We start from the raw sequence: 21402 nt of genomic DNA on the forward strand, positions 1-21402 counted from the left end.
AGAGGTAGTCTCCAGACTCCAGACACTCCAGACAGGCTTGAGCTTGAGCAGCGCTCGACGGCCATCATAATAAGAAGAAGAAGAAGAAGAAGACTGTATTGTATGAGACCGTGATCTTTGCACACACGCTGACGCTATCGTCATCAATTTAATATAACATTCTGTCGAGTACACAATGTTCAAAAAATGTCGCGTGTGCGATCGTACTTTAGTGTGCGACAAAAATATGAAATTATTGCGTTATATTATAATAGGTTCAGGCTTAGGTGGCGGCATATTGGGTTACTTTTTTGCCTTGCCACTCATTGGATTCGACGGTGGTGTTACGGCTGGTTCGTTAGCAGCATCGTGGCAAGCTTCGATCGGTAACGTAGCCGCTGGAAGTTTATTCGCGAAGTTGCAATCACTCGGCGCTACTGGATTAGGATCAATTTTGTTCGGCACATTTGGCGCAGTCACACCCACAGCCATTGTTGTTACCCGTTTAAATTGGTGCGATGAACATAAAGATCATCAATAATGAAGTAAGTAATTATTAAGATACATCATTATTTTACGACATTTTACGTACTTGTTGTTTTAACCCAGCGAGAAATGACCCATCGAATCGATGTCTATAGATATCGATAGACGTCGATAGTCATTTCTCGCTGGGAAATCGAATAAATCGCTTTTACTTTTAAACGCCGAAACATCAACCTCGCGTGTGAAGAGCGGGTGATTTTTCGAATATTCGCTGACAAATCGCTGCCATATTATCGTTTCGGTATATAATTTCATTTGTGGTGTTAATGCATTTTATTTCGTGAACTACGTCACGGATACTGTTGAAGTTATTCGTATTTGAAATTTCACAACGATAGATCCGTTCATCGTCATGACGATGACGTAAAAAATTGATATAATAACGAACGTAACATTTTTTTCTAGCACGATTGTCGCCGGAAAGCTCGCATTCGCAGGTCATAATTCCCAGTGGAGAGTATTAAGGCTCCTGGTCCCTCAGTCGTGAACTCCGCGTTGACAGTAGCTGTCAGCGGTAGGAATAAGAACTCCTACGACTCTTAAGAGTACCGCATAATATGTTAATGTAATGTTTTATTACTGAATAACATTAAAATCCTAAAATATAAAATTTTCTTAAACTTATTCCACCGACAAATCTATATAACAATCGTCGATTATGTTTCAAAAATTCGCAAATTTATTTCAACTTGCAAATAATAGTAATAATACTGAAAAGCGGCGGACACTAAAGTATGTTTCACTGTGTTTCACTAAATTACGTAATCATTTATCGTGAAATGTAATGTGTGAAAACAAGGAATTTAACGCAATTTACTTATATATATTTAATAAATATTCTTTTTTTCTCTTCAAGTTCTAAAATAGAGAGATTCATATATCTATACTAAGTTTAATAAATGCTTATATCACTTATCACTTTCAGATCTTAGATCCAATTTTTATAAATTTTATCTCTCTTAAAGAATTCTAAAAAGATAACAGACTTATTAACAAATTCAACGTTTACTTTCTAACATCTATTTTAACTACCTTAACGCTCAGCGAAAAAAGATACATGCATTCTACAACTTCTCTGCAACTTTTTCTTTTTCATTTTCAACTGTTCTATGCTTAGAAGATTTGATTCAAAATGTGAGATTATGGCCTTTCATATTAATCTACCAATCGAATGTTTCTAAGTATACTAGTACTACACTATTTACTACAATTATTCGCCTAGGCTCATTTTTTGCTTGATTTCCAATGCGAGCTTGTAACCGAGCTCCGGTCGTCGGTCTCGTCCCTCCACCATTCCCTTCACCTGGGTGGAATTCACTATCACGCCGTTGCTGCCTATCACGGTGGCCTTGGTCTTCTCGATGTCGACGAGATCCACGCCGCGGCTGCAGTCATCGATCAATATAGTGCGGTAACCGCTGGTGAGCGCGTCCACCGCGGTAGCGCCTACGCAAACATCGTAGGCCAATCCGCAGATGTAGATATCGGTGGCACCCTTTTCCTGCAGCTGCGACGACAGCGTGGTCTCGGTGAGCTTCTTGTTGTCCCAGAACACCGAGTACGAGTCGACCTCCGGGTTCGTGCCCTTATAGATCTTGATCGCGTTGTCGACGATCTTCAGGTCCTTGTGAAGCTCAGCACCCCATGAATCCTGCACGCAATGACGCGGCCACAGACGTTGCTTCAGCAACGGTGGTCCCTGGAACGTCACTGTGTCGTACACCCGCGCCGCTTCCTTCGAGATATTGCTGCTGATGTCCACCTCTCTGATAACGATCGCAAATAAATAAATATCAGCGCGAAAAGCTCTTCCCGCTTCTTTTACTATCTTTATTAATGACCTCTACTTGATGTCTTTTATATCGAAAATTATGTTAATAAACAGAAGTTGAAATACTTTAGTAAAAATATAGCAGTTGTAGTTTTAAGACAAACTTGTATAGACATTTCTTAAATAAAGGCATGGTAAACTTTTGCGTTTTGCAATATACTGATAATTACCTCAAGTGCAAATTATCAATGAAGGATACGTGATCCACGGGATGCCAGTCCAGGGAGTAAAACACCGCGTCGAACGGCACAGTTTCCAGCAACCGATTAATCGGGTCGATTACTTCCGAACCATCGTGCTGCGCAGCGCACTGCTTTATGTTCAAGGAACCTGTTATAAAATCATTTTGCACATCCACAATCAGGAAGGCGCCTTTCGGACGCGTGCATATTTTGATCCATCGGTTCCAGCAGACCTACAAGTTGCATCAATGGAAATAACATTAAGTAAGTAAGTCAATGTAAACTTCTGAATGTCAGAAATTTATTAACACTTTCGGTAATTAAGTGACCCATTTCAGAAAGTATTTTAAAATACCTAAACATAAAACTGGTCGCATTAATATTATTACATAGACATTCTTTTACCTTTCCAAGCAAGGCAGCAGAAGTAAAATTGTTAAAAAGACATTAACTTCCTAATATGCTTTCTATTATTGACGGAGAAAAAGCTCAAAGTTAAACCATTTTCAACATTTTATATTTAAAGTTCTCTCTCAAAACGAATAATTTGATTGATAACATTCTGAGCACTCTTTATGTACCTCAAACTCTTCCCTGTCGATCAGGCCGTCGCCTTTGAGATCAAAGATCGAGTACACCTCTCGCAGCTGGTCCTCCTCGAGGCCGTAAATCTTGCCGCGGTCATTTCGAAACAACGCGCGGCATATGAGATCAAATTCGGAGATCGACAGAAATCCGTCGCGGTCCTTATCGAAGGCATTGAAACATGCGTCCATGTCTCTCAACGCTACTTGCCGACTACCTGTTTCCAAGTTCCAATCCACTTGTTTAATCAATACTCAGATTAGCGTCCGTCCGATCACTTTACACCTGGACCGCTCCGCCAAATATAGATCTATCGACGGAAATACTGCAGTATTCTATATATAATACTTATCGTTGTTACTGCAATATGTAATCTAGCCCCACTCGATTTTCTTGAAGGGTAACAAGTGTTCCGTAAGTATCGTTTTTTGTCGTCATTCGGATTGGTTTATTTTCAAATGGCTCGGTATATTACAACGGTATATAGAAAATTCTTTTATTTATCATGTCTTTTACATTTCAGAATTGCAGATGGAAGGATTAATTTTATCCATTTACGGTATTTAGGTTCAAGTTTTAGCTTTATAATTGTACCGTCCCGAATTACAGTATTATCTCTTCATTTGGCCGGCATTACACAGATTGCGTGAGTCTCTGATGCGTCAACAGCGACACGTCGACCATCACTTCGGGATACAGCAGTTCGTGCACTTCGTACTTAGAGGATTCCTCGTAAGCGTACGTCACCGAGGTATCGGATAGCAACATGTTACACTGCGCCAGGATCAAGATGCAGTTACGCAACCGTGTGCAGACGTTGCGATTCTCGACCGGGATTTTTGACAGATCTTCGGTGAAACCTCCCTCGGATTTATCGACGTTCTGAATGCTTGCGCCGATCCATATGTAGCCGTTGTAACCGAGTATCAGAGTGGCGCCGTTCTCTAGAGTGTGATAGTGCGTCTTCTTACGTTGAATCAACATCGGCGGTACCTTCAGCATTATTCCCTGCGACAGCTTGCCATATTTCAACACCCGTGCGTGCAAAGAGAGTGAGCCGTCGGTGAAGACCGATTGTACTTCCGCGCAAATCAGGTCTCCCTCCTGCAGGTACCTGCGCATCGTCTGCTCATCTTCGACGGATCTTCTCCTCTGTGAATTTTAAGAGCAATTCAATACATGGCGCATTCGGAGCTATTGGTATCTTTTTATTAATTTTGACAAATACACATTAGCGTTTCCTAAATAGAAACTTTAGAGGAAAAATATTTTAATACACTGAAGAATAACAATAATGATAAATATCAAGACTTTGTTTTCCGCGAATTAAGTCTAACTTATCTCGTTGGATAAATTTGATCTTAAAATCAAGAGCCGAGTATTTTCATGCATTTCTGGGCCACTTCGACCAAACTCCGATTAACTTAATCGTTGATAAGTCTATTGGAAATGACCAATCGCACTTGTCAATCTGTTTAATGAGCAAATGCAATTGGTCATTTTCAATGGACTAATCAACGATTAAGTTGATCGGAGTTTGGTCGAAGTGACCCTTAGGCTCAGTTTCACAAGTGTCGGTTAACTTTTTATCTTAGATTAAATCACTCTTCGTCTCCTTCTAACGTACCCCTTAGAAAGAGACGAAGAGTGAGTTAATCTAAGAGTAAAAGTTAACCGACACTTGTGAAACTGGTCCTTAGAGTTATTAAAGAGAAAAAACTCGAAATATTTTGTACAAAAGAATTTTGTATAAAAAGAAACAAAAGTGCTCCATTTATATGTGCCTTACCAATTCACCACCAGGCAAATTAACACTGGACAATAACAGGACAGCGTCAAGCTTGGCATTTACATCGACTTTCCAACGCTTCTGTTGCACTTCCGTTATCCTTCCCACAATGAGATCCCCGATCTCTCCGTTGTAGCGCGCCTTCAAGGGCCTGATCGATATGAGTTTGTTCACCTTCTCCAGGATCCCAGCGACTGAGGCGCGCAACGTTTTCTCCTCATCAACGTAAGTCCCATGTCCTCTAATTAAGCAATCAATTCCAATGAATTATATAATCAGTCCAATGAATTAAACAATCGACTTTAATTAATTAAACATTCAAATGAATTAAACAGTCAGTTCCATAATCCCACGTTGCGAACCGAATATTTATTTACCTCAGAAAATCCGGCTGATTGGATATCTCCTCGCCGGGAGTGTAGAGCCGTGGCTGGATACTATTGTTCGCTATTAGATTGAAGTCTACCCTATTCACCGCCAGACGTACGTTAATGGGCGGATATTGAGCCATTGTACAATAATATTGACAAAATTCGATTTCCCGATTGTTCTCACCTCCCGGCAATTTCTTTTGATTAAGCGTCACCGGCTGATAAATATTGTTGATGCTATGTCACGCACCACGTGGATGATTCCGATGAATAGGCATATGGGCCTACACCCTACACCTTCCCGTGTATGAGCCACTAGCACCGACACCGACGAGGTACACGAGGTGTCATTTGAGTGCAATCAGTGCTGCACTGCTCAATGCGATTGCTTCTTTCCTCTGGATTCACCAATCACGTTCAAAAAAAAAAGAAAGATGAAAAGTGCAAAAAGTTCAGTAACAAAAAGTAAACCTAACCTAAGGCAATGTTTTTACGTTTCTGAACCGTATCTAATGTGAACGCGGAGTAATACAGATAGATTTTAGAGCAAACCTGCGAATCAATTTTGCTAACGGAGTTGTGTTTTTAAATTGATGTAAGTTAAATATTCACAATCACTGACACAGTCACATACATGTACAAATTTATTTTATATTTTTCACCTTCAAAACATTTAAAGTTGGTTTCCATGACTCTTTAATTACCTTTAAAGTTATGAAAATTAGTTTCCCTAACTTGTATATCGTTAACGGAGGTTAGGTTAAGAGTAGAAGTAAAGCACTTGCCTTTGAATATTAATTTCAATATTAATTCTCACCTTTATATTGTCTTTCAGTGAGAAATGGACGACTTTGTACCAACGCGTGGGTCTCAAATCAAGAAAACTGCGACGAGTAATTACGTCTCTGTGAATTATGAGGCTCGAAAGAAAAAGCCAAAATCTACAGATAACTCGGACAGTAAAGAGAAGTCTATGGATGAGTCCGTAATGAAACAAACGCCTGCTGAGCTGAAGGAGCAGCAGGAAAAAGAGATGAAGAGGTTGCGATACGAAATTATCAAGTTCGGTATGTCCGGTTTCGAGAAACCGAAGGCAAGGCGAGCAAAGGTCGAGCTCGCTATTAGCTTAGGTGCCAAACCTCCTAAGAACAGGAGGATGAATTACAAAGCGTTAAAGACGCATCAAAAGATAGAGAAGGAGAAGGAGAAGAAGAAGGAGGGACATAAGTCTGGACTCGCCAGTAGTTTGCTCAAACCCAAGTCTAAGAAAACGTGGAAGAAGGATAGCGGCATTCTACGCGTTTATGGGAAGGTGCCGAAGGATGTCTTGCTTAAACAGAAGCAGAAGAGCTGACTTTATCGACAAAAACGTTTTTTAAAACACGAAATTTGTCGAGATTGGCAGAGTCCAGAGGAGAAATATGCCCAGAATATATATAAATTATCTTGTAAGGACTGTTGATTAGAATACAAACAAATATATTTGTTAATAATTTTGTCAATCAGATGTCTAATTTAAATTTTGTAATTAGGTTAAACAAGGATTGTTCTTGAAAAGTAACATATGAAAGAATGAAAAAGAGATTTGCGAATAAAAGTGATGTATGTACAATAATTTGACTGATGGAAATTTGGGAAAAGGATAAGAAGGGTCTACAAAGAAAAAGAGTCAAATTTGTAACTGCAAACATTTAAAATATTTTCTGTTGATTCATCGCTTTCTCGTTACAACATCAACTATCTATTGTCTAACAATAATATCTCTTCTGCATGTTGTATACTATGTACGAAGAATAACAAGTAATAAAATAATATTTTTATATAATATATATGCCTTTTCTTTATATGGATTAATTTTTTGGGCCAGCCTTGAGCTTTGTAATACATAGGATATAACGCTCTCGTCTGTATGTATTTAAAATAGGGTATATTCAGGTGTGTGCATACAGTTCACGTAATGCCATAATGGAATGATTCGGCATTCTGGAGAACTGTACGTTGATCTTTCGAAATGAAATCAGTCGAAGGCGGCCGCCGTTGGAGCCACCTCTAGTAACATCTGCAGGAAGGCATTGACACCTTCTACAATCAGAGAAAATGAACGAAAACGTTCGACATAATATTTAATATCAAGCAAAGGTACAGTAGATGAGTAGAAATATAAAACGGGAGAACAAGATTAAATTTCAATGAAAGTTTTAACTTGAAATTTTTATCTTACATTCTTAAAAAGAGATTCGAAAAATTCTGAACTTTAAACTTATCTTCAGCTTTTTCGAGACTCGAAATTATAATCTTAATTTCATTAGAGTTCTTGTGGTAGCTAAATTCTATATATATTTCTTTTTAAGCTTAATCTCAGATTTCTTGAAATTTATTACCAGACTAGTCTTCAATTTGAATTTTAGATTTTTCGATCGTTAATGAGGGACTTGGAGTTTTACTTTTTGCTTCCTCTTTTTATCAGCAAGATATTTAATTTATTTCTTTTTTTAAGAACGAGTTTATATATCGTTTTATAATATATATTACGATTGAATAATGATTAATACAGGACACTGTAAAATTTCACCATAATTGTTCGTTAAATTGAGTCGGTCTTTATTTTGGCAGTGTAACGGGATATATACCCACCCATGAATTTGGGCACATATCCAAATTTTACGAAGGGGAGGTAGACGAGCATGCCCGCACCGATAAAGCCAGCCGCGTACAGGTACTCGATCTGGGGCTTGTCGATAATCGGCGCCACTATGAGATACGCGGAGATGACGAGCACAAGCACAGGTATCACTAGCGGGCATTTGTACGGTCGTGGATGGTTGGGCCTGGTCCTCCGCATCACCAGTAGGGCGAGCATCGCGCCGCCGTAGAATATCCATGCGGTGAACGAGAAGAAGTCGATCAGCGAGTCAATGTTACCGGAGAGAACCATCGCGCCTGCGAAATCAGTAATTTGGCTTACAACACATTTAGATACCTTATAGTCGACACAGTCCGTATGGCAACGGTCTCGCCTTGGAAGTAGAACAACATATGTTATATAATATATAAAACAAAATCTTAAATAAGCCGGAAGAACGTCTGCGGTATAACTCGAAAATTTAGGTCTCCTAGATATCTAAAAAAGATGATCCAAAAATTTACATCTTAAAAATGTCTAAGAAACAATTAAAAAAATTTAGGGCGATTGCGTAAGGTCAGATTCCAAGCGAACAAATATGAGCGAACACGGACAAACGTGAATAAACGCAAACGAGCAACTTGGCTTGAGTGCGAACGATAGGGTCGATAGTACTTATCGAAGTTGCCTGGTCACATCTGTTCGCGTTTGTTCGCTTAATCTGGATTTGACTTGATACCTGCTACGAGGGAATGGAAGATGAGGCCTGGGGCAGGAGTGAAGCGTCGCACGTGCACGTAGCTCAAGCAGTCGAGCAGGTGACCCTGTCGCGACGCGGCGAAGCAGAGCCTACCCGCGGCGAACAGGGTGCCGTTAGCGGACCCGAATGTACTGATCGCTACGGAGAGTGGCATCAGCCATGCCATCACGCCCAGTATTCGATTGCCGAAGGTCTGCGAAGGAACATCCGTCATAATCAGACTATAGAAACAAATTGATCGGGCTAAGGTAGCGATCTGCATTCCCGAATCTACAGCTTCTCTGATGACTCGGCTTAATCTTAACTCGCAAATAAGCGACGTGAAAGAATGTACTTAAACAGAAATATACTTGGCGCTATCGCGTTTCTCGACGTTTTCTCGATATTTCCTAAACGCGAATTTTTCGTCGATCATGCTCACCACTGCCACAGCCTCGCTCTCGATCATTTCTGACGGTGACATGACCGCCAGATAGGATACGTTGATGAGCGCGTAGCAGATCGTGACGAGCGGGATGCCGATCATGATAGACCTGGGCAGATTCTTGGAAGGGTTCTTGATCTCCTCGGTCACGTAATTGAGATTATTCCAGCCGTCGTATGCCCAGAGCCCGGTGTAGAAGGCGGTGGCGAGGCGGCCGATGTTGATGGTGCTACCGTCGATGGTGTCGAACGCCGTTTGCAGATGCTGCGTATTACCCTGTATCAATTTGTACGAGCCGCCGGCTATCACCACGAGAATGGCCATCAGTTTGGCGGCGGTGAAGGCGTTCTGCACGCCGGTGGCCAGATTGACGCTGTAGCAGTTGATCAGAAGTATCAGAACGATCGCCAGCAGGGCGACGATCTTGACCACCTGGTCGGGCGGCTCGCAGTCGACGGTGAACGCCTCGACGGTGTACTGGGCGAACGACAGGCAGATGATCGCCATCTGCGACGGCTTGAGCACCAGGGTGGACACCCAGGAGAAGAGGAAGGCAGGCGGGGCGCCGAACGCGTCCATGAAATACGCGTACTCGGCGCCGCTGCTCGTGTTCATGGTGCCCAGCTCGGCGTAGGCGAGGGCGCCGCAGAGGCTCAGCAGACCGCACGAGGTCCACACGAGGAAACTGAGGCCGACGCTGCCGGTACGCAACAGCAGACCCGACGGCGAGACGAAGATCCCGGAGCCGATCATCGTGCCGACGATTAGAGCCACCCCACTGACGAGTCCCACCCGTCTCTTGAGGTGAACAGGGTCGTTCGCCTCTGCGTCCGTCCCCTCCAGCCCTCCGCTCCCTCCACCCCCGTCTTCGTCATCCCCCACACCCCCAGATTGGCCTTGTTGTTGTTGCTGTTGTTGCTGTTGGCGCTGCTGTTGTTGAGGATGGTGTAACGACGGTTTGCCGTTGCTGCTGCCGTTGACAGATTTGCCGGATCGGCAGACCAGTCCGCCGACAGTGTCGCCGGCACCACCTCCCAGCCAGCCCCCCGATTGTAGTTGCTGTTGCTGCAGTTGTACCTGACCGCCGTTGCTCGTTTGCGGATCATGTCCGGCATGTCCCACGGTAGCTGCGAAGGAAAAGACATCTTGTTATTTTGCTATTTTATACGTTACCTGCAATTCAGAGTCTTACAATTAACAGACTGAATACATTGAAAATTAACATGGCCAAAGGGATGAAAAAAATTGTAACGAAACAGCTAACATTCTCGAATTATCGTTACGCTATCTTGCTTTGTAAAAAAAAAATAAAAAAAATAAAAAATAAAATAAAATGTACTTGAAAATATATATCGAATTAAGTGAAAATTACTTATTTAATTACATTAAATGGTTACTAATTTGTAAATTAAATTTATTGCGAACGTTGCTTTTATTTGTCGGAATTTGAAGCACGATCTTCTTATAATCAAAAGCTGTAAAAAAGCTTGTTCTTATCCAAGCATGTCTAAGCAAAAACTATCTTTGTTTGTTCAGGCAGGAATAACTCCGTTTTCGCAGAATTATCCGATGAATAATACGATCTTGTTATTTGCTCGATGGATAGATTACTTCGTTAGTAACTTTAAAGTTGATTTGAAATTAGACGACGTTTTGATACATTGTTTAATTTTTCAGGTATTCTGCAGCCGACTTTCTCGTCTATTATCCGATTAAACTTCTTTAACGAGTTACGTTAAGAAAGTCAAAGGACGGAGTAAACAGTTTGGTGAACTTCTCATGTCATAAATAATATATTGATTCTGTCGAAGTTTTGAATAACAAACTTTCCCAGTTCTAACGGATCAATCACACCTGTCCTATAAAGTAACAAACTTATTTGGGAGGCACGAGCTTGATTACTTCGCGAAGTGGTGCCGACTCGATTAAAGATATGTCGATTTTCTGAGCGATTCCGTTTAAAGGGAGAATACAGATTCTCACAAGAGGAATGTATTGAAAGGGGATTGCAAACATATTTAGTATCACCGCATATCTAGTATCACAAGCTCTTGCTCTTTACCATTAATCAGTCCCTTTCTATTATCTGTGTAATCTGGTACAATATAAATATCCCTTTGGGAAACGAAGCGTATTAACCACATTGATCTGGTGGGTTTTCAATTAATGCTACTCGAATCTCAACTTCATAGAATCGATTTAAAATCTTATTTCGCAATTTATTGCTGCAATTTATATCGTCACGGATTATGATTCCACTTCAACCAGAGCCATTTTACACAGAATCCCAAAACTTAGATCGATAACAGAATAACAGAATAACACAAGCGAGCGAGAGACCTGAATCCGGGTCATCGGACTGATTGCTCGCGGAAGTTTTACTTCCATTTAGCGAAACTGCGGGGTTTCGGAAAGGAATAGAGAGGAACACCACTTAAAGAAACATCGCGGTAGAGTATCGCGATTGGCACTTAGAGAGGGTGATCAATAGTGAACGGATATACGGAAGTTTAGTGAATGGACCGCAGATCGAAATCGATAGGATAGGAACTATAAACGCGGAAATTAAAGCTTAATAGTTAGGCGAATTTATATAATTTTTACACGCCAACTCGTCGCGCGATTTCTATATTTATCGCGTTTCGCACGTCTGCGAAAAGGAGAAAAGGGGAAAAAAGAAAGCAGAAAGCGCCGTGAAACCAAATGGACTTCGTTATATTCGATTTGTGCCGGTTCCTAAGTTTAGAGCCACCCGGCGAGAGGAGGATCGGCGCGAGAGGACCACGTGGTCTGCCCTCGTCGTCGTCGTCGTCGCGTAATCCGCGCGCGGAGTTTCGTCGCAGACGCGCCGGGCTCGAAATAATTCTGGATTTCGCCGCTTCTTACATAAACGCGAAAATTGTTACGCGCTTCCGGCTGTGTAGGTCTCCCTTCGGAGGCCAGCCGCGTGCGTAATTTTTTTTTATGGGAACGAAACAACGTTTTGCGAACTGGTTTCCACCGCGCCCAAAATTGTTTACATCGATGTTTAAGATGTAATTATTAAAGTGTAACGTTTGCGAATATTTCGTCAAATTTACAATCGTGTTTACGCATTAACAAATATAAAAGATTTATCATACCGGGTGTCGCGAACGAACAGATCGCCGGGCCTGGATAATTACTCGAGGGCGCGACAAAGAGACCGACCAACCCGTACCGCATCCCTCTCGCTTACTGGGATGTGCTGGGATGGTAAAGCACCGCGCCGCGCGCGATTGGCCCGCGGCGCCGGCGGCCACGTGACTGACCGCCGCCAGCCAACCCCCGCGTGTTCCCCGCGGCACGTGACGGCGATGCAATTATCATATTATTATCACGAAGTCACCGCGTCGCGACCGTAATAGTTCGCGTGGCCGAGCGCCAGGGAGGCATCGCGCCGCCGCCGCCGCCGGCTCCTCTTTCGTGGCGATAAATAACAAGCGAGAAATGCGCGCGAAACTCGCCCAGTCCTCTCAGGACGGCGCGGGAAATTTCGAAGCGCCGCGCGCGAAGCGGGGGCGGGTGGTGCGCGTCCCCCTTCTCAAGGTGACCCCGCTCCGAGCTATCGATCTCATTGGATGCGCACCTAACGATGCCACGCGTCGCGCTCCGCTCCGACGTTGCTCGCGAAAATCGAACTCGTTCATCGAAGAACGAATGGCGGGCAAATGAGATAACGTTCGATCTATGGAGAACGGTAATTTTATTCGAGACTGCATTCGCGCGAACAAATGGGTAATTCAATCGATGATAGACGTGTCCGATGGAAATACGTGTTTTTCATTTTGATCATCGTTTCCAGTGCCAGCGAAAGAATATAGCGTCGAAAATAAACCGTTGAGTTTCTATAGGATACTCCACGTTTTCGGCAAGCGTGAATTTAAGCGCGCAATTAATATTCTCGTTAACACTAGAACAATCAACCCCGTCAAAAATGGCCAATTTCAAATTTCTTAGCTGAAATTACAGAAATTATTAAGCTTTTGTTGGACTTTATATTGGCTTTTGCAAAGATAAAAAAATGATTATATACATGCCAATTTATTTTCCATCAACCACTCTAATTCCAAAGTTCTGTATATAGGATATACGCGTACCAAAATAACGCTGGTTGTTGTAACGTTAAAATAACTGGAATTATAAAATTATAGAATTGCAGAACAATTTTATAATTCCGGGGATAGATCGTCGGAGTTATTGCGAAAGTTACCGCCGAGGATCGTAAAAGCTCTACTTTGACCCTGCGCGTGTATTTCTGAGCGGCGATACACCGGACTGATGGTCACGTAGCGTCTCTCCCGCTTCTCTCGTTGACTTGATTATTTCGTATGACAGCTGCTCGCTTCGATCGTACTTACAGCCAAAAAACGTGGAAGTCCAACAGTGACGAGAACAGGTCACTCATGCCAGCAAAACAATATTTCTATTGTTCACGATTTTACACGCGTGTGTGCCCGAATCCGCGAGAATGATTGCGCGATATCGCGAAACGTGCGTAATCGTTGACCGTAAAATCGATAATTACCGATGTAACGTCGTTTACCGCGCTATTAAAGTGCGCTTATCGTAATTGACCGCATGGACGGTGCCGCAGGAAATTACATGCAGATTCGACACGGTATTGAAGTCGACCTATTATAACTTGTCAACATTTTACGCTGAAAAGCTTTTCATCTCATTGCACTTCGAGCGATTCTCTCGCGAATTTAAATAAAGATTTATTATTTATCTTTATAGAAAATCAAGCGAATATGTATGTGATAATACAATTAATTAATTATAAAAATAAGTAAAATCTAAATTACAAAAAGTATATAATTTATAAATTTATGAGAAAGGAGAGTCGTATAATGAGAGAGAGGAATTTCTAAGATAAATTACATATAAACGTCTAAAGATTTACAGAGAGTTTTCTTTAAAGGATTAAACGCTTTTATGTACGGCAGGTCTTCCTCAAATACCGAGCGATGACATTTATCGATCTTCAGGAATTAGTCGCTTAAGAAAAGAATCGAATAGAATGGCATTGTCCTCTCTATTACGTCTCGACAGACGAACGTATACATTATAGGCATTGGGAAAAAGTACAATGCCCTTGCTAAAAGAGGAACACTGCTATACAGAACATTTATAGCGAATTCGGGCGCTTGCATTATAATTAGTGCACACTGAGTGCGCACTAAGGCTTGTTTATAATCTGTTCTTATATTTAAAATCGCTTAAATACACGTTCAAAAACTTTTTAGTCAATAAAACAATCCGTATGGATGCTGTACAGATTATTTTACTGGCTAAGAACTATTTCACGAGGTATTTAAGATGATCTGTAAATAAGAATTGACTAAGAATAAGCCTTAGTGTGCACTGTGCACTAGTGCAAGCGGCCAAATTCGCTATAAGTTAACTCGAAGAATGTAACCGCGCGAAAAAAGTTGATAAAGCAAAGACCGATAAACCTTGCAGGTTTAATAATAGTGACAATAGTAATTTATTGCCGAACAAAATAAAAAATAAATGTAAATTATATAAACTATAGCATAGATATAACTATGATGTCGATATATAGGTAGGCAAAAAATATGCCGTACATTAAATTACCAGCAACATTTTATACTACATCAGAGAGAACGGGTTACGAACGGTTATAAGATTATCTTAATGGATTTCGTATATTTTTCAACTTACAGTTTTACTCATTAATGTAGTTAATTCATTAACTATAGTTAATGAGTAAATCCTTATGCAAAAAATTCAAATTTCTTGAAATCAATTATTGATTATAGGTATAGAATAGATGATAAGAAGATAAGTACAAATTCCAATTATTTAACTATGGTATCTGTTAAGCAGTAAATCGATTAAGCATCCATTAGTCTTAATTAGGTTGTCATTGTCATGGAGCATCGCAGAGCTGATTAAGATTCCTCGAATTCTCAGCGAATGACCTCCGATCTGGCAAATAATATACCTAAAAGGATGATTGGAAAAAGAGATATAATTTTTAAGAATCATCAACTACAGATTCGCTGGCAAAAGAACAACGGCGTTTTCGAGGTCGATTTAACGGAACAAGGTCGGGATCGTTATATCGTCGAAAAACAATAGATCTGTAGCCCTATTCTGTAACTCTAACGACAGTATCGGTATCGTTATATCGTCGTTGCGCAGGTTTTTTTCCATATAATATACCTGCGCAACGACATCATAACGATAACGACACGATAACGATACTGTCGTTAAGAGTTACAGAATAGGGGTACTGAACGGGAGAAATGATCGCTATGCAAACACACACACGTTGAGCCAAATCGCGAAGTAACTTCTATACACGTAGAATGAATTGCTTGAACTTTGTCTAATTTATTTCTTATGCAATAATAGATTATTGATTAATTAATCCTTCACGGGAAAAAAATTGAAAAAGAATAAAAAAAAAATAAAGTTAGAAGATGCGGATTTTCTATATCAATTATGCCATCAATAATAATCCTCTATTAATTAATATTGCAGCAACTTAATTGTGGCCAAGGCGGGATGGATTTTCGTACATCTTGTCACGTTAATTAATATTTAATTAAGTTTTATCCTTGGAGCTGATGTCGGAACTCTGATTAAGATCAACGGCACGTAGGGAATCCTGGGATATTCCATTAGAAGTGGATCTTCTCATTATATTGAGAGGACAATTATAAATTATACGTTACTGTTTGCGTGCATTTGCATAATTTATAGATAATAATTAAGCTAGTTAATTGGTTTAGAACAGTTTTTTTGGGGGGAAGAAATATAAGAATTTTTTTTCAGAAACATTAGAAATACCACTCCCTATATTCAATTATGTAATGTTCAGGTGAAGAATCAAGTGGTAGCAGTGCAAATTAGTCAGACATGACTATTTCAGTTTATAATAACAAATCGTTTTAATTAATATGGATATATTTAAATATTATTCAGTTCCCAGAGATTAATTATCCACTATACATGACTACAGTTTCCTTTCCAAACGAATTTGCGTATACGTATAACGTGCGAGAAAGCGTTGCAATGCGCGCAATGCGCTTTGCAAAACATCACGCTGAAATGTTGCGCTAACGATACCATATTCAATTTGACAGCGCATTGTCGTGACTGTAAATTATCCCTTTTGGCTGACTTTCGTTGTCTCACACTTTCGGTAATGTATTTTTTAGTTGGCACCAAACTAAACGGACTTTACTTGTCACATCGTCTTATAACTCATCCGTCGTTGCATCACTCGTCGAAACTTCGCTAATACTATTGTAACAACTGCCAGTTCGCGATGTTTTTGTGTGCAAAATGGGGGAGTGATGTACAAAGGCGCAAACACATAAATACTAAATATAATGAGATGCGGGACGTGACGGTAAAATTCGTACTAGCGAGAGATCATTTTACACTTGGCGTTCAAATAAAATTACTTATAACTTATTTACTGAGTTACTGATTATATGTTCTTAAAAACTGCACTTAATAATTAACAAGAAAAGTGTAGAAGCATCTTTGATTTAAAGAAAGATTACAGATGTTCTATATTTTAAGAAAAAGAATTTCTTTTAACAGTTAAGGGGGTCATCCCGTGTGACGACCGTTTTTTTTTAGCTTCTTTCGGGATTTTTTTTTGACGAACAATAAAAACATAGAACTTTAAACTTTTTACCATTTATTTATTAACATTTCACCAGTAACTCAAATTTTTTTTAGGCTAAAATTCTCACTCAATTATGAGTTATACCACTGTAAAGGCACTCAAGTCGAAAAAAAGTTTGCAAGCGGCGTCCATGATTCAGGCTGATCGGCTTATCTGAAATCAAAAAATTAAACAGTATTTTAATCTGTGAAGCTATGGCTATCGCCGGAACTAGGATTATTTGAAAATATTGAAAATTATATATTTTACACGTTTTCAAAAATTTGATTTACAAATGGCATGATTTTTTGTGTTTATTTTGTCATAAAAAAAAACGGCTTGACATTTTTCAATTATCCTAGTTCCGGCGATAGCCATAGCTTCACAGATTAAAATACTGTTTGATTTTTTGATTTCAGATAAGCCGATCAGCCTGAATCATGGACGCCGCTTGCAAACTTTTTTTCGCCTTTACAGTGGTATAACTCATAATTGAGTGAGAATTTTGGCCTAAAAAAAATTTGAGTTACTGCTGAAATGTTAATAAATAAATGGTAAAAAGTTTGAAGTTCTATGTTTTTATTGTTCGTCAAAAAAAAATCCCGAAAGAAGCTAAAAAAAACGGCCGTCACACGGGATGACCCCCTTAAAAAAAAAGCGTAATATATCCATTAAGTGCAGCATTAAAAGAATAGCACGCAATCGGATCGCCGTTAAGCCGATTAACTTTCAAACAGCGACGCGGCAATTTTCGACTTTTGTGAGATTTATTGTCAGCGACAAAATGGAAATTGCGATTTCTTTCGCGTGACCCAGCCTCCGTAATCCGGTCTCATTTAAAACCAATCGCGACCGATATTCCGTCGTTTAACGATGTAATTGCCGATGACGCCAGGGAATACGATCGTACGCGCGCTTCTAATGATTCTAATGGCTCCTCGTCTACAATAGCTGTAAGAGTATGCAGTAAGACGTAAGCAGTAAGCTATTGACCAACCACAGTCGATTATTCTTGAATTGTAAAGCGTCGTCTACAATGGCAGCAGGAGTATACAGTAAGACGTAAGCAGTAACTTATTGACTAATGGGATTATTACAATTCAAGAATAATTGACTGTGGTTGGTCAATAGCTTACTGCTTACGTCTTACTGCATACTCCTGCTGCCATTGTAGACGACGCTTAAAATTAGTTAATAGCTTACTGCTTACGTCTTACTGTATACTCTTACGGCTATTGTAGACGAGCCATAAACGACGAAGATGACGACAACGAGAACAAAGACGATAAGGACGGGACGGCGCGGAGCGAAGTAAAGAAGGTGATTCCCCCTCGATCTTTCGTCTCTCAGCGCGGCGAATTGGGTTGGGTTAAATTACAAAATTCTGCGAAGTGTCAACACGACAACGACGACAGCAAATTGGCCGATCGGATGGCGTTCATCAACACGTGTCAGTGTTGATAATCGTCGTCGTCGTCTGACGCGTACGGCGCGTCGACATACACGGGGTGTCGCGAAAGACTGTCGAGTAAAAAAGCATTGAAGTTGATTTCGGATAGATTCAGTAGCTGGGTTTAAACCGACGAAGAATGTGGAAATAAACTTAGAAATTTAAGAAGCTTAGATACACAAATTACGCAAAATATTCTAGAAGGTGTCTTTTAGGGCGAGTAACGTGCAGTTGCAACTCCTTCGAATATTCGATATTAATTCTTAATGACGGATCTGTACTATTTCCAATTAGAGCGAAAGCTGAATTATTTTTATGTCGACTTTTAATTAAAATCTTTGTAGCAGGACGGTTAACAATTAACTATAATTAAAATTTTTACACTTAAAAAAAATGAGAGGTCTTAATAAGTAGCTGACACAAACAACACATTTTTTAAATCGTGAATCAATAAGCTTATCCGAAAACGGATAACTTTACTAATGATAAATATACATTATATTATTAATAATAAATAGATTTTTTAATTCGAAAAATTAAGACCTTTTTTTAGCGAATAAAATCGAAGCGAATAAACCAGTGAGAAATATATATTTATAGTCTGACGTCTGACATATGAATTTTCAATTTCACTTGACTTCGTATCCGTGGAGAAGATTTCCAATTACGAAGCGCATGTTTTTTTGTTAATAAAGCTGTCCGGTCAGCGGATGGATTGAGTGATTGAAAAAAAATTCGTTGTTTGCATCCCGTCAACTACGCATTAGCTCTTATTGCCCGGTTTTGCTCATGGATCTCATATGTTTGCATTGTTTCGGACAGTTTCGATTAGAGACCGGATCAATTTTCACCTGGATAACCGCGTCGTGTATGTTTTATCGCGTAACTTCGTCGTATATGTATCTCAGGAGATATATGATACTGAGGATTAAAACGACACGCGCATTTTGCGCACATTAGCGCGCTGTCGCAGGTCAAATCGTATTAATAACCATAACCGTTCACCATGAAGTGCCACAATGATCCAATTGTGTCTGACTCGAAGACGCATATATGCGGAACGGACGAAGCGTTTCCCATCCGCGGAGGTGTCGGAAAGCGGAATTAATGTAACTGCGTTTCACGGGCAAGGTCGTGTCGATCGTAAGAATGCCATCGAGCTCGTTGTCGGAGTCGTGTCATTGCGTTCATCTTATCGTTTGCCTTTTACGTTGAAGTCGGAATTAAATAGAAAAAGTAATAACTCTCAAACTGAATCTTTCAAGAGCGAACAGGCAACAATATTATATTCTTTTTCAGAAAAATAACGCTTCATAAAAATTAGAATATTATAAATGTAATTAGAATGTCATTAGAAATTATAAAATAAAATGTGCGCGTATTAAAATACATTATACGTGGATAAATCTATTTATTTTGATATTATAAAAGCTGTACGGAATATATTTTGTAATAGGAACTTTCAGTTTAAATTCCAATTTGATTTTATGAGAATCAAAGAGAAATTTATGTGTTACCCTTACAAAAGAGATGTTATAAAAAGTAATCTCCCAGTTTTCCCGGATAATTTTCAACAAACTGTAATATATATTCTCCAACTTCTTCTAATATTTCTGGTTGAGAGAAAATTGAGGACACCTCGTACGTAGCAAGAATAAAGTCATTTCCAGTTTTAATTCTCGGCGGACTTTTTTATCCTGATGCTCGAGATCTTGCGATTTTAGAGGCCACTTCCTATTTGGGTCGCTTTTTGCACAATGCAACTTTTTCGTCTGATAATTCAACTATGATGGAGTAACGAACAAAAAAAACCGTCAGAATGATTGAAATGACGTCATTCTTTGTGCGGACTGCGTACAATTTCGCATCGCATCGGTGAAACCGAGCCGTGACAAAAGATGAAATTTGTAAAAGGGCAACCTAGCCCACAGCCTAGGGCCTACAACCTAGGGCAAATAAAAGAAATCTGAAATAAAATTCGATGTCGTATTTAAAAAAGAAATTAAATAGATGTACACTGTAAAAAATTTTGCAATGTAATTTTAGGACCAACTATTATAGATGTAAATTTCCTGCGTCTATATATAAATTAATTTTTTTATATAGTAATTAAACTGGCTGTACCAATAAATTTACAGTTGAACATTTTGCAGAAACGTTTATGTAATATTTTTTTAATTTTTTAAAAATATTTTTAAACATTTTTAATATTAAAATTTTTTTTTTAAACGCAAAAGCACTACATGATATGGCAGCATTACGGGTGGTAACGCCATTTCGTGTATCGTTATCTATTGCATACAATCGTATGTAAATTTACCTTAAATTTTATGTATCTATCCTTTTTTATGTACAAATTCAATTGTGATGTGAATATATTATATTATCGTTATACTATGGAATATTTATACAAGAATTGGTATATTTACCTAAAATATATGAAACAGAATCGTTCGTGTAATTTTCCACTAAATATAAAGATATATTTATTTTTTAATGTAGAAATATCCACACAATTTTCCCGCTATTAATTGCGTAATTTTTACACTTATTATTTACGTAATTTTATATACTTTTTTTACAGTGTATGTATGTTATGTATTTTTAATCTTTATTTTAAATTTTATCACATACTGAGATTAAATTTTTGAGAGAAACATAATTCTTTATCGTACATATTTTCACTCTATGCATACATTTTCCCGCAAAAAGCCTCCACTATATGTATACTTAGATTCCAGTAAATTTTTCCTGAAAAGTGAATTTACGGTTACCACATTTCTTAATTTCTTAATTTCAACGTGATTAACGATATCGTTTCGCCAATTAAGTTGAAAAACTGCAGCTAATTTTCTTTTTTTTTAAAGAATTGCTCAGGGTCATTAAAAACAAATTTCTTGTCGTTCGCAAAGCAATCGGTTTGGCTTCGAGGCGAGAACGTTTTTGCGTCGAAATTACGCTTGTCTAGAAAGCAAATTTACTCAAGGTAATTGCTGTCAAATTATAATTATCATAATTTATTCGTTAATAGCTCGTTACACGCGGGCCGAACATCGCAAGGCTTAATTCTTCCAATGCTGACGAGACGTACGTGCCTCATCGCATACAAATATTGTCTCTCAGAAAGACTTCGCTTGAAATCTGTTCGGAAAGTTATTTCAACGCCGTAGTACGAATCTCTCTCTCTCTCTCT

General features: G+C 39.3%; 3 protein-coding genes and 1 long non-coding RNA gene across 8 annotated transcripts in view; 2 read left to right on the forward strand and 2 right to left on the reverse strand.

Moving 5' to 3' along the window:
- LOC139776378 (uncharacterized) lies at nucleotides 1-1135 on the forward strand. The gene is made up of 2 exons (XR_011719062.1): nucleotides 1-524; nucleotides 931-1135. It is a non-coding gene; the product is annotated as an uncharacterized lncRNA (long non-coding RNA).
- On the reverse strand, nucleotides 1081-6241 carry Naam (Nicotinamide amidase). Its single transcript, XM_071712959.1, has 7 exons — nucleotides 6101-6241; nucleotides 5290-5681; nucleotides 4913-5153; nucleotides 3924-4275; nucleotides 3120-3361; nucleotides 2527-2771; nucleotides 1081-2291 (listed from the first exon to the last, which is right to left on the reverse strand). The coding sequence occupies exons 2-7, from the start codon at nucleotides 5421-5423 to the stop codon at nucleotides 1736-1738; spliced, it is 1770 nt and encodes a 589-aa protein (XP_071569060.1). The 5' UTR covers nucleotides 5424-5681; nucleotides 6101-6241; the 3' UTR covers nucleotides 1081-1735.
- On the forward strand, nucleotides 6125-7110 carry LOC139776373 (uncharacterized). 2 transcript variants are annotated; one of them, XR_011719061.1, is made up of 2 exons: nucleotides 6125-6731; nucleotides 6816-7110. XR_011719061.1 is itself a non-coding variant. In XM_071712955.1 (1 exon), the coding sequence occupies exon 1, from the start codon at nucleotides 6125-6127 to the stop codon at nucleotides 6635-6637; it is 513 nt and encodes a 170-aa protein (XP_071569056.1). In that variant the 3' UTR covers nucleotides 6638-7110. The 2 variants fall into 2 exon arrangements, 1 of the variants encoding a protein (XP_071569056.1); XM_071712955.1 differs by having other exon boundaries at nucleotides 6125-7110.
- LOC139776367 (b(0,+)-type amino acid transporter 1) overlaps nucleotides 6958-21402 on the reverse strand; it is a 23340-nt gene continuing 8895 nt past the window's right edge. The window contains exons 2-6 of one of the 4 annotated variants that reach the window (XM_071712940.1): nucleotides 16865-16933; nucleotides 9088-10217; nucleotides 8646-8859; nucleotides 7918-8223; nucleotides 6958-7365 (exon numbers count right to left, since the gene is read on the reverse strand). In XM_071712940.1, the coding sequence (XP_071569041.1) occupies nucleotides 7301-7365; nucleotides 7918-8223; nucleotides 8646-8859; nucleotides 9088-10217; nucleotides 16865-16933 (1784 nt within the window). In that variant the 3' untranslated portion in view covers nucleotides 6958-7300. Of the gene's footprint in view, nucleotides 7366-7917; nucleotides 8301-8645; nucleotides 8860-9087; nucleotides 10218-12212; nucleotides 12312-16864; nucleotides 16934-21402 lie in introns of those variants that run through there. The other 3 variants (XM_071712941.1, XM_071712942.1, XM_071712943.1) reach the window with 3 other exon arrangements.

This window comes from Temnothorax nylanderi, unplaced genomic scaffold (genome assembly GCF_030848795.1).
Source record: "Temnothorax nylanderi isolate EJ_2023f unplaced genomic scaffold, tnyl_v1.0 TNYL_tig0118_pilon, whole genome shotgun sequence".
Lineage (NCBI taxonomy): Eukaryota > Metazoa > Arthropoda > Insecta > Hymenoptera > Formicidae > Temnothorax > Temnothorax nylanderi.